Here is a 12661-nt window from a genome sequence, read left to right as displayed (position 1 = left end):
CTTCCCTTCTTTCACAAATTCAGGATTTCACATTACTACAGTAAACAAGCCAAACAAGTCTCACTTCAAAAGTCATTTCGCTGTATTCATTTCGACATATTTGAAGTGTGTGGGGGGAGGCATATCCCTCACACCACGCCGCTCCCACCCCTCAGAAAAATAACCCTGAGAGAAGTCTGATGTAATATACTCTCTCTTTCTACTTCCATTTTTCTCAATGGCTTTTAAACTGCACACAAACACATACAAATTGAGATATGATCAGAACCCCAAAGGGAAACTAATGGAGAGAGGCAGAGAAGATATATATATGAGGGGAAGTAGTCTGAAGGTAAACAGGCAGGGCTCTTACTAACCCATGAACCATTTATCCCCCACCCAGCCAGCCACTTCTGCCTCCAGACGTTCACAGAAACACAGGGAGGGCTGTAGAAGAAGATACCCTTACAGACACACCCTCAGATCGGAGCAGACGGAATAGCCACCCTCCATTAAACCCCCCACCCCACCCCAGGCGCTTCAAGGGAAACACAGCCCCGAGGTGGAGCTGGGTGGGTGGAGGAGAGGAAGCCCTCGTTTGGTTCAAAAGTTTAAAGGGAAACGCCGAGGGATTGGACTGGGGGAGGGTCGGGGTGGGGGGGAGAAGAGGGCGACACCATGTCTCGCAGCCTGGGCTGGGCGCTACAATGTGCCCGGAGAGGCTTGCCCAGTGTCTGGGCTGGGTGCTTCTCTCCCCTTCGCAACAGCCCTTGCCCACTTCCTGTGTGTGTGTGTGTGTGTGTGTGTCTGGGGGAGGTCCTCCCCCCCCTTCCCCCTGCCGTGAAGGCGAAGGGAGGCGACTGGCTTCCTCCTCCGCCGCCCCCCCCCCAGGAAAGGCAAGCGAGGTCTCCCCGCCGGCGCTACCTTCCCTCCTACCTACCTGGATGTAGTTGTTCTCGCAGTAGTCGGCGACCCTGGTGAGGTTCTGGTAGCTCTCGAGCAAAGCCCGCTTGCCAGAAGGGATTTCCTCCTCTAGTAACATCTGCAGCTCTGCCATTTTCCACCCCTCCGCATCGCTTCCTCTTGCATTAAAGAGACAGCGGGAGCTCCGCAAGCTCTCGAGCCAGCCCGCCTGGTATTGTGGGATTCCTCCTCCTTCTCCTCGCTCTCGCCACAGAGACTTCGCTTCCCCCCGCCTCCCACCCACACCGAGCCGCTCTCGCTCTCGCCCGTCCCTCGCCTGCCTCCTTTTTCGCCCGCCTTCCTTCTCAGCCGCCGTCCCCCTCCCCCCCCCCGCCCCGCAGGAAAAGGCGACCGCAAGGCACGCCGGGAGATGTAGTCACGGCTCTTTCCTGCCGCCCTCCCTTCCTCTTACCCGCTTTGCTCAGTCTACGTTAATAGGACGGGGCCGCCGGCAGCTCCTTGCGCTTGGGCAGTGGCTTCGTTTCCCTGGGATCCGCGCGGGCGAACCCGGCAGGGTTTCTCGGGGAGGGTAGAATTACTTGGAAGGGTCATCCAGTCGGACCAGTCCAACCCGCTGCAATGCAGGAATACGCAGCTGTCCCGTGCGGGGATTGAACCTGCAAACCTCGGCATTATCAGCACCGCGCTCTAACCGTTTTAAGCTGCCCTTGAGAGGCAAAAAGCTTTGAGTGCTGACATGCGTGTGCCGGAAATACTGTGGTTTCCCCACCCCACCCCATTCCTAGCAAAATATAAATATTAGCCTCCAGCCCCATCCCCCCACAAACTGGACACCCGTCAGGAATTCATTAGCTGTGGTTCCTGCAGTGCAGGGGGGGTTGGGCTAGATGACCCTCTGGGTCCCTTCTGACTGTGATTCTGTTGTGAACCGCCCTGAGATCTACGGGTGAATAAAAGGTAAAGGTAAAGGTACCCCTGCCCGTAGGGGCCAGTCTTGACAGACTCTGGGGTTGTGCGCCCAACTCACTCAAGAGGCCGGGGGCCAGCGCTGTCCGGAGACACTTCCGGGTCACATGGCCAGCGTGACAAAGCTGCATCTGGCGAGCCAGCGCAGCACACGGAAACGCCGTTTACCTTCCCGCTGGTAAGCGGTCCCTATTTATCTACTTGCACCCGGGGGTGTTTTCGAACTGCTAGGTTGGCAGGCGCTGGGACCGAGCAACGGGAACACACCCCGCCGCGGGGATTCGAACCGCCGACCTTTCGATCGGCAAGCCCTAGGCCAGGGGTCTGCAACCTTTAAGACAAAAAGAGCCACTTGGACCCATTTCCGAAGAAAAAACAACTGGGACGAGCCGCAAAACTCGTCATTATAAAAATAACTTTTTTGTCACTTTTTTTTTATTATTTCTTTGTTTGACCCCTCAGAATTACTCCTCCTCGTAGAAATAAACATTAAATTAACAAGTTACCTTTTTTTTGGTGTGTGTTCTTCACTCCCCTTCAAAACAGTGACCAGCGTACATGCCCCCTTTTAATGCAGTGACCAGCGTACATGCCCCTTACAATGTAGCGGGCGGGCGGGCGGGAAGGTGACGTTGGGACAGTGCGTGACTAACACACGCACCACCCCCATGCGACATCACAGCCAGTACAGCGCCCGCCACAGTGGAGAGTGTCGGGGCGCACAATGCGCCTCCTCCCCTCGCTAGTATCCGCCCCGGAGCCGCAGCAAAGGTGTAAAAGAGCCACATGCGGCTCCGGAGCCGCGGGTTGCAGACCCCTGCCCTAGGCACTGAGGCTTTTACCCACAGCGCCACCCGCGTCCCTACGGGTGAATAGAGGTGTAGCCTTATTAATCCATGGGTAGGAATAATTGTTGCACCCGAGCAGAGACAAAAGGAGCCAAACGACACCAAGGGGTTAATCCAGAGAAAGAGCGTTTTATTCTGCCATCCGGGGGGGCAGAAGGCACCTGTGTGATTCAGTTCACAAAAGACAGGCCGCACCGAAAACATTTTACAAGCAGGTTTTATCCTTTTTTGCAAACCCCTTTTTCCTCTCCCCCTTCACAGATTCTTACATAGAAATGTTGCTTTTCGTTCTCTGACTCTGTTCCCGGAAGTTTGTTGCAAGTCAATGTACCAGGACAAGGTTATTTGGATCTGGGAAGCGAAAGCTTTTCTGTTCTCAGCTATGGGTTTGTTACAGCGTTTTTGTTACAGAGAGGACTGCTTAGCTCATGCTTTTTGTCTTAGAGGAATATGCAGTTTTAAAAATGCGTACGCCGAGGCCTGGCTGGGGGGGGGGGGATTCACAAACAGTTTTTAGGGCTTTCTGGGGTAACCCTAACTGTACCCCTTCATTCCATACCTCTCAAATTTGGACAGCCTTTTTCTTAAAAAGACTCGTCCCAGGAAGGCACAGGCTGATATTCTCGGGTCAGAGCTATAATCTGGGGGCGAAGCATGCGAGAAATCATATTGCGTGTCATTGTATGCAAGCATTGCAGCAGGCAAGGTACAGAAAAGCAAAAAATTAGCAAAATGAAAAGTGGGCCAAGCAGCAGCAAAAACAGGCCTTTTACCCATCCTAGTTTTGGCAACCAGTCAAGCCATGACATGTCCCATCCCTCCCAGGTTTGGGTAGGAATATGGGCCACTGTTTCAAGTCCTGCTGCCAAATTGCGAATGGCCTCACCATGATCAGAGATGTTAAAGCAACAGGCCCCACCTGTGAGATTTAACGCTGCACAAAAGCCGCCATGTTGCGCCAGGAGAAAGTCCAACGCTAATTGGACTGAGAGAACCGCATTGCGTGTCTCATCCAATTGTGTGGCAATTAGCCTAAGGGCGGTGGCTGTTGTGTTAGCAACAATCTCTACCACTGCCTGGAGTCTGATTACGCGGTTCAAGTTATAGATCGGCCCCCTTGCCCCAGAGATTTTCTCTCCCCGATTCCATGAGGCTGGAGCATAATGGGCCAGTATCCTTTCCGGAGGCCACTGATTTTTGCCCCAATTCTGGGAGCTGCCACCTGCAAGTGTTGCCAGGTCGGCCGAACGCCTTGGGAGGGCATGGTAGGCCTTCCTGCCACACACCCAGTAAACGTCCTGACCATGGGCAGATATGGTGCCTGTCAGCAAGCGGGCCAGGCATGCAGTCAAATTGGAACCAGAAAAGGTTCCTGTCTCGGACTCAAACATGTTAGTTAGGGCTGGGAAGGTACGATCACAGTGGGAAGTGCCCACATAGGTCTGAGCGTCACTTGCGTCATTTGATTTGTTGACACAAAGGCAGCCAGTGATCCTGTGAACCTGGAAAGGGACGGAATGATTCCATAAAGAAGAATGGTTGCCCAGAGGCTGGAAGGCAACAAGTGGAGTTGTAACCAAGGATTCATTCCAAGGCACAGGGAGGAGTGGCATTCCTCCCAGAGCATCTATAGGGGCCAGAGTGCAGACGGCACAATTGGTCCGATTTGCAGAGAACGCAACCATCTCAGCAACCTGAATCCACTTATTATATGTGTGGTGGGCCCCCCACGATTGCAGCAGTTGTCTGGTCAGTGTGAGTGATATTGGCATTTCAAAGGTCAAAGGCAGCAGAAATACCAGCACGGGGACCCACAGTCGTATTTGAGCCATTGTATGCACGGGGAGGGGCTTAGGTAAGTGCTAGAGAGTGGGCTGGGGTGTAATCACGCTGAAAGAAAGGACCCACTAGACACCCTCCTCTGCAGGGGTGGCGTAAAGCAAACCAGGGCCAGGTACCTTCAATAAAGTTCAGTTATGCAAAAGGAAAGAAAAGAAAATGTGAAAATGTCCTCTTTCAATCCATGCTGGATTCTTGAGCCGTGCAAAGCGTCAGCGTCCGGAGTGACGTAGGCAGGGCGGTAGTCTGGTGGGCGTCGGGTCGTCTGGTGGGCTTGGGCATCTTTGGTCCCCTCCAACAAGGCTGGAGCGATGTCTGGGCGTCTGGGTCCTCTGGTGGGCGGTGTAGATCAGGTGTCCCAGATGCCGGTGACTTTAACAGCTGTAGAGAAACAGGACAGCCTCTGGCCAGTTTACCTGTCAAGAGAAGAGATAACAAAGACGGCAGCGATTGCACAGAACAAATTGATAGATAACATTCACACACAAGGCATAGTAACTCAAAGGGGATAGTATGGCAAGAAACTTCACAAGGGGTTAACAGTTCTGTTCCTTGGGTTAAGTTTTGCCACCTGAGATTTTTCAAAAGTCTCATTTGTGTGCTCTAAGTTTCAGAGCTTTAAGCCATGTTGCAAATTTCAGTTCATTTGCCAGTGTCTGTAGAAAGAACAATGCGCTCCTTGCTTCTGGCAAAGTTTCAAATTCCTCAAAATATCAATTCCTATGCCGCAGCTCCTTTCAGAGTAAAATTGCACCTTAAAAAGAAAAACTTGACAAAGTTCACAGAAAGCATTCACTTGCTTTTAAGAAAGTCACTTTCCAGGTTAGTACTTTGGGGCAAAGCCTTGGCATTCTGGTTTTATGTGGCTGAACTGTAAATCCAGAAAGTGTGAGGTTCAGGGTAGCTGGTTGGCGAGAATGCAGCATTTTCCTCTAGGGATAGCAGCCAAGAGATAACACTCTGAAGCTACCTCCAAGCGCCTGGCACAAAGGGGGGGGGGGAAGCTGATGTCCTGTTACTCGCATGATTTTTCAAAAAACAGTCTGTTCAGTTGCTTTTTTTGCTGCAACAGTCTTTGAGCAAGAACAGAGATGAGAAGAAATAATTTTTGAGAAATCTTATTGTTCCCAGCCTGTGGGGGTGGGGTGTGTCGGGCGAGGGGCCTGTGGGCATTCCATTTCCCAATGACTCCCTTGCCTGCAGATGGCGCACTGGCTTCTTCCCTAGGCGTCTTCTGCCCCTCCCGTGGACACCCTCGCTCGCTCCAGGATTGCGTTTTTGGCTTTCTGGCTGCTGGCTGTTTGAAGACAAACCCCTAATTATTTTGGCCAGGTCCTCTTCGAAAGAAGGATACTGATTTTTCCAATTGCAAATATCGGAGCTTGTAAAAGGGACATGTTGAATGGTAAAGGTCCTTGGGGGTCTAACACCCCGATCATTTGGCTGTTCCAAAGGATCATACACTTGCCTGAGAGGGGCCACCACAGTGGGTTTGGACAAAGCCTTCGATTTAAGTGTCTCTCCATGTTTTGTTGCCCTGTCCCACGCTGTTCTCAAAACCTTTTGCTTTTTTCTCCAATTCTCATCCTGGCACTGGGCTGCTTCTAGAACCCAGGGGGCCACATCCAGTTCTGTTTTAAACGGTTCTACATACTGGAACACTCTGTCAGACTGCTTACTAGTCCATCTTATCTCTTTATCTAGAGTTTTTCTGAAGTCATCAACACCTTTCTCTTCACCTTCCTTGCTTGCATCACAAGGGGGTTGGGGAGGGGCAGAGGGGGGAATCTTCTCATTTGGGTCCTCAGTCTGGGCATTGGGCGGGGAAGCAGCCCTATTTGCTCCCAGATTTGGTTGCCTTGGCGCAGTTGCTGCATATGGCAGTGGGGAGGTAATTATCTCCTCTTCTAGGACTGGTAAAACTGGTGGCTTTTTAACTTGTAATTGTACTGAACACAGTTTGACTTGGGCAGTCACAATTCTATTTTTCTGAAGCCATGAGGGATTTTGATCCACATTGGCTTTCCAGATAGAAATATAGGGAATCTGATCTGTGTGGGCCTTGAAAATGTTACTCCATAAAATGTTGTCCAAGTTTGGATCAAAGGATCCTCCAGTAGGCCATTCTGGTAAATACGAAGGCCAGTCAACTTCACATAAATGTTGGAGTCTGCTTTTTTTTTTTTTTAGTTTACATCCCCACTCTTCTGCTTTCGTGGTACTTTCCCAGTTTTCCAGAAAGCTCTGTAGTGGTGTCTCAAGAATTGTTTTACTGCTTTTGTTTCCCATGACTCTGGGATCCTGGGGACACTGGGACACTCAGCCCTCCTAACGTTATTTGTTTCACTCATTCACAGGCCAGACGTTGCTTTCAACGTCTCACACACTCAAAACATTCACTGGAGTGTCCCCACACGCACATTCAGAAAAACCCATGCACCTCCCCCAATCCCTTTTTCCCCAAAAACCAAAACCACAACCGGCAGCGCTTAGACTTCGACCGGGGCCCAAGAGCACCTTTTTTTACTGCTTCTTCTGGGCACAAAACCAACAACCAACCATACCCGGCAGCGCTTAGACTTCGACCGGGGCCCTAGCAGCACCCTTTGATGCTTTTTCTGGGCGACACCAAAACCAGTGGCACTTCTTCTACCCTGCTGGCGGAGTTGATCAGACTCTCTTTTTGCTCGCACCTATCCTTGTGGAGCTTGCTCCCACCTATACCCTGTGGAGCTTACCTTTTTCCTCGAGGTACCTTCTTTCTGCACGGCCGTTGCTCTTTCTCTCCGTCACTTTGTCGCGTGTCCACTCAGGAACGGGTGGCCAGTCCCTCCCACGAAGTTGGCAGGATGCGCGCTGGAACTGTTGACCCGGTATCCCGAGCTGCTCGCCTTGCAGTGACGCCCTGGACCTCTTTGTCCCTCGATCTCGGGGAACGTGCTTATTCCCGGCCAACGCACCAGAAATATGTAGCCTTATTAATCCATGGGTAGGAATAATTGTTGCACCCGAGCAGAGACAAAAGGAGCCAAACGACACCAAGGGGTTAATCCAGAGAAAGAGCGTTTTATTCTGCCATCCGGGGGGGGCAGAAGGCACCTGTGTGATTCAGTTCACAAAAGACAGGCCGCACCGAAAACATTTTACAAGCAGGTTTTATCCTTTTTTGCAAACCCCTTTTTCCTCTCCCCCTTCACAGATTCTTACATAGAAATGTTGCTTTTCGTTCTCTGACTCTGTTCCCGGAAGTTTGTTGCAAGTCAATGTACCAGGACAAGGTTATTTGGATCTGGGAAGCGAAAGCTTTTCTGTTCTCAGCTATGGGTTTGTTACAGCGTTTTTGTTACAGAGAGGACTGCTTAGCTCATGCTTTTTGTCTTAGAGGAATATGCAGTTTTAAAAATGCGTACGCCGAGGCCTGGCTGGGGGGGGGGGGATTCACAAACAGTTTTTAGGGCTTTCTGGGGTAACCCTAACTGTACCCCTTCAGAGGTACACAAATTTAATAAATAAGAAATTTAATAAATAGATGGCTGCCGGCTGAATGACTTGAGGGAACTAAAGCTTGAGCTCTGCGTTAGTATTGTGTTATTTGTGCTATTTTATTAGTGTTTTATTATTGTTTTAAGTGATAAGGAAGATTAATAGTTGAAGGAAACCTGCTGTGAACTTTTACTGCAGCTGAGAGAGTATAACTCCCTAAAGGAAAAGAACGTGACTAGAGAGAAATCCTTGGGAGGAAAGAAAAATTGCTTACCTGATAAGGGCCTGGAGAGGCCTTGGAACCTCTCCCTTTTACCTAAAACTGCCTTGCGGAGAGCGCTGCGACGGAACTAATGATCCTAGTTTAATTAAGTTTTTAACTCAAAGTTTTAAGGTACTGAGACCCTGAAGGAAGATATATGTATATATATTTTAAAGTGGTTTTTTTTTTTTTTTTTTTGAGCCTCTTGATTGTTGCCGGGGGAGTACTAGAGCCTCTGCGGTAATCACTCTGCAGCAATTGAAGAAGTAAACTCACCCCTGCTTCTCCACCACGTTGTCTTTCTTCTCTTTTACAAATACCTCCTGTCTATTTATCTCAGTCAATCCATCGTAGCGTGTTTTTTACAACAATAAAGAAATAATTTACAACTTTAAAGAAACAATGGTGACGACCAGGAGTGGCTGCAAAACCTCAGGCTTTTCTCTGAAGGCTGTAAGACCCACCTTTAAAAGAACCACTCAAAAGAAAGCACAAACAAAAATCACTCGTTTCTACATGAACAGAGCAAAATGTGGAACAAATGAGGAAGCGACTGAAATGAATGAGAACAAGAACAAGAAGGGAAGAGAAATTCTACTCTCTCCTACCAATCTCTCTTACAGCCATAGGGAAGGACTGGATATGCAAAGAAAGGAGTGTACTAAAAGCAGCGATAAAAGCCTGAATATATTGGAAGCAACACAAAATATCCTCGATACAGCTGATGAAACATCCCCGAAACGGATAGCCAAATCCCAAGTTCCCCCCGAACCATCGTTAGATCAAAAAATGGAGGAACTAATGTTAAAACAAATTTCGGAATTGGACTCGGGAAATATTAAACCTTCGAAAGACTCTTATCTTCATTCCCACGAGACAAATGAAGAAGGTCTCTCAATCATCAAATGGCTAGTGCTCCTTACCGAGGACATTGAATCCATAAAGTCCTACTTGGACAGTTGCACAAAAATTCTTACCATCATGGCTGACTCCTGTAAAACTCTCTGGAGAAAACCCGTTGGGATGCCTGTAGAATCGGAAAGTAATCATGGCATCGCTTCCACCCTCTGTAGGAGTGGCCCATTAAGGAAGGGTAAGAAAGCCTGCAGAGCTAATGCTTATAAAAGGAGATCCATAGTTGTAAAAAATGTTAAAAAAAGTAAAAACATAAAAAATCTTAAGACAGTGCATTATAAAAAAATGGTTTTTAAAAAGCTTTTTAACCTACTCGAGAGCACATCAGCCTCTGGGACCAGAGGGAACCTGGTGAAGTCTTTAGCCAAGAAGTCAGTTAAACAGGATTTGTCCCCAAACGTCTGTGCTGACAAAGCTTTAGATTGTCTAAAATCTTCAGCGCTTGCTCCACCACCAAGCTCTAAGCAAGATTTATTGCCCCAAGATCCATGGTCCTACGTTTTAACCATAGACAACTCCAAATCCAAGAAGGAGAGCATTTCAACAAATAAGAACTGGAAGCTGGTGTTGCTTCAAAACAAGCTTGTTTTTTCAAGCTATCCTAAGCCTCCAGGATTTTTATCTCAAGAGGATCGCAAAGTCCATCTACTGAACTTCCTTAAGGCATACATGCCAGGTACTTTGAGTAATCCCTCGGAGTTGGACCAAGTGGAATATCTATATTTTGATGGCTTGCTTGCCAGGGCGGTGGTCACATTCCATGATCGGAGATTGGCAAAACTGATATATAAACACAGAGAACATCTAAAGACAAGTGGTGTAAAAATATCAAGGTACTTTAAAAATGAGGCCTCTCCTATCCCACTATTACCCAGCTCTGCAACCTCGACTGCAGCACCTCATCAAAAGGCCGAATACCACACTTTAATTGATATAAAAGCCACTGAGGACTTGCCTAATCACCACCCAGAGTTACTTACTAATGATCTTCAAAGACCAGACTCTCCCGGGACTTTATATGAGGCGAGCCAAGGTGACGGGTTTGAAAGTTTTGAAAATAACTTAGTTTACTCCTACTGCGCTCTCCCCCAAGAAACTCAGAACAAAATACTTGATAGATTGGATAACCTTCGTTCTTGTCTGACAAATCTGACGAAGGACCAACCGGGACCACACAACCAAAACATATCTGATTATGTCCCAGATCAGGCTTCATGCTTCTATCGTCACGAGCTGGGTTTATGGATCGGGAAACCCTCCGTTACCCCAGGCCAATTGGTTGTTGCGGAGATGAATCCATCCTCTCAGATCTTGGAGCCGAAACGCCCCTCCCATAACCCAGCTCGTATGCAATCCATCCCAGAGGCAAACCTGGTCACTACATTAGCATGGGATAAAATGAGAGAATTAAATGAGATTGAATTGGGCTCCCCAAATAAAGTCCCCAGCATGGGTGCGCCAGGTTGCAATCCTAGCATTCCACCCTCCTCAAATGTGAGCATACTGAATACATCTTTAAACATCATTGAATTAGCATCTGAACTATCTGAACCCGCTGTAAGGGCTAATAGTAAGAACCAGAGGAATTTGGTGTGACATCCGGAATGCACCACGCATACCTCACTAGCACCCTTAAATCAAAGATCTCTCCAAAATATTTCTATTATGTCATGGAATGTAGCTGGACTCTCATGTAAATTAGCTGATTCTGATTTTATAAATTTCCTTGAGTCTTATGATATAATACTTTTGCAGGAAACATGGTCTCTTAAACCTTTAAATATTCCTAATTTTATTACTTATAATCTACCCGCTACTAAAATGTCAACAAAAGGTCGTCCTAAAGCCGGTTTGATCTGTGGTATTAAACAGTCTTCTAACCTTAAAATTAATTATATCAGAAATATTGGACAGTATGCACAATTGTTATCATTTTCCATTGTTTACAGGGAAATTCTTCTTTTAAATATATATTTTCCTCCCGTAGAGTTGGAAACTAGACCAGATTATGGTTGGAATGTAGTCTCGGAAGAGTTGTATTTAATACGTAGTAAATCTCCAAATATCCCCCTGATTGTAATGGGAGACACCAATGCTCGAATTGGATCAGACAATACAGCTCTCTATAAACGCTATGTCTCAAATCTAGCTGAAGATGCCCCACTTCCATTGAGAATAGGGAGGAATTCAAAGGACATCATTATTAATAAAGCGGGAGGAAAACTTTTACAATTGGTTTTAGAATTTAATCTCTCATTCTTGAATGGCTCAATGTGGCCGGATATTCCAGGAAATTTTACTTTCAGCTCCAAAAGGGGTAGGAGCGTAATCGACTATTCTCTAGTTTCCGTTGAAATGTTAAATGAAGTTGCCTCTTTTACAGTTGTTCCTCGCTCAGAGAGTGACCACTTCCCAATAGTTTTAGAGATGTACAGGAACCCTAGAAATAATGATATCTGTCCTCTTATTAGTATTGATAAGACCATTTATGCCAAAAGAATTTATATAAGTGATAAAAATAGGGAGGATCTATTAGCAGTATTTGAAAATAACCCAGTTATTCTCGAATCTGTGGCTAACCAAAATTTGATGCCCTTGGAGGACAATGATTGTTATTATAAGACCATCCAGGAATTATTTTCTTCTTTTTTAGACCCTCACTTCAGCAACAAACCTTCAAATAAGTATAACTGGTTTGATAAAGATTGTATTAACTATAAGAAAGAACTTAGAACTTGTCTAAAAGAAGCCTATATTACCAACTATCAAGGTCTCTGGAAGACTTATTTTGAAATGAAAAGTGTATTTAAGAACATGCTCCTGGAAAAAAAATCTGAGTTCGCACTAGCCAAATGGTCTAAAATTGTTATTGCATTAGAAGTTAAAGATACCAAAACTTTTTGGTCACTTCTCTCAATAAAAGATATCACTGATTTCCCTAATATAAGCGATGAGGCTTGGATTTCACATTTTACTGCTGTTTTTTATGATCACCAAGTTTGTAAAAAGGAAAATTTTAAATTTTCTCTGGCAAAAACCACACAATTTCAAATTACTGTTGAGGAGATGAAAAGGATAATTCTCTCGTTTAAGCAAGGGAAGTCACCTGGTATGGACGGCATTCCAATAGACCTGTTGAGATTAGATGTAGAATGGTGGGCCATTAAACTTGTGCCGCTTTTTAATTCTATCTATCACTCAGCCCTCGTACCTAAATCGTGGAACAACTCAATAGTGGTACCGATCTTTAAAAAAGGTGATAGGAATTGCCAAGAGAATTACAGGCCTATAAGTTTGTTACCATGTATAAGTAAAATCTATGCCAAATCTCTGCTTATTAAATTGGAAGAATGGATGCTGTCAAAAGGTCTACCTGGTAAAGAGCAGGCTGGTTTTAAGGCAGGCTCATCAACTCTGGACCAGTGTCTAGTGTTAAGTCACCTTG

At 46.7% G+C, this 12661-nt stretch overlaps 1 protein-coding gene and 1 long non-coding RNA gene across 10 annotated transcripts in view; both read right to left on the bottom strand.

The window, feature by feature from the left end:
• The window catches only part of ABI1 (abl interactor 1), a 105582-nt gene extending 104367 nt beyond the window's left edge, over positions 1-1215 (bottom strand). For 7 of the 9 annotated variants that reach the window (XM_028749745.2, XM_028749744.2, XM_077936832.1 and 4 more), the window contains exon 1: positions 920-1176. In XM_028749745.2, coding sequence (XP_028605578.2) covers positions 920-1036 — 117 coding nt within the window. In that variant the 5' untranslated portion in view covers positions 1037-1176. Of the gene's footprint in view, positions 1-919 lie in introns of all 9 variants that reach the window. The other 2 variants (XM_028749751.2, XM_028749752.2) reach the window with 2 other exon arrangements.
• A 3304-nt stretch (positions 1216-4519) lies between these two features.
• On the bottom strand, positions 4520-8047 carry LOC144329305 (uncharacterized). The gene is made up of 2 exons (XR_013394793.1): positions 7295-8047; positions 4520-4972 (listed from the first exon to the last, which is right to left on the bottom strand). It is a non-coding gene; the product is annotated as an uncharacterized LOC144329305 (long non-coding RNA).
• Positions 8048-12661: the final 4614 nt, after the last annotated feature.

The sequence above is a fragment of the Podarcis muralis genome, chromosome 12 (assembly GCF_964188315.1).
Source record: "Podarcis muralis chromosome 12, rPodMur119.hap1.1, whole genome shotgun sequence".
NCBI classification, from domain to species: Eukaryota; Metazoa; Chordata; class Lepidosauria; order Squamata; family Lacertidae; genus Podarcis; species Podarcis muralis.
This window is presented reverse-complemented; position numbering and strand designations above follow the sequence as displayed.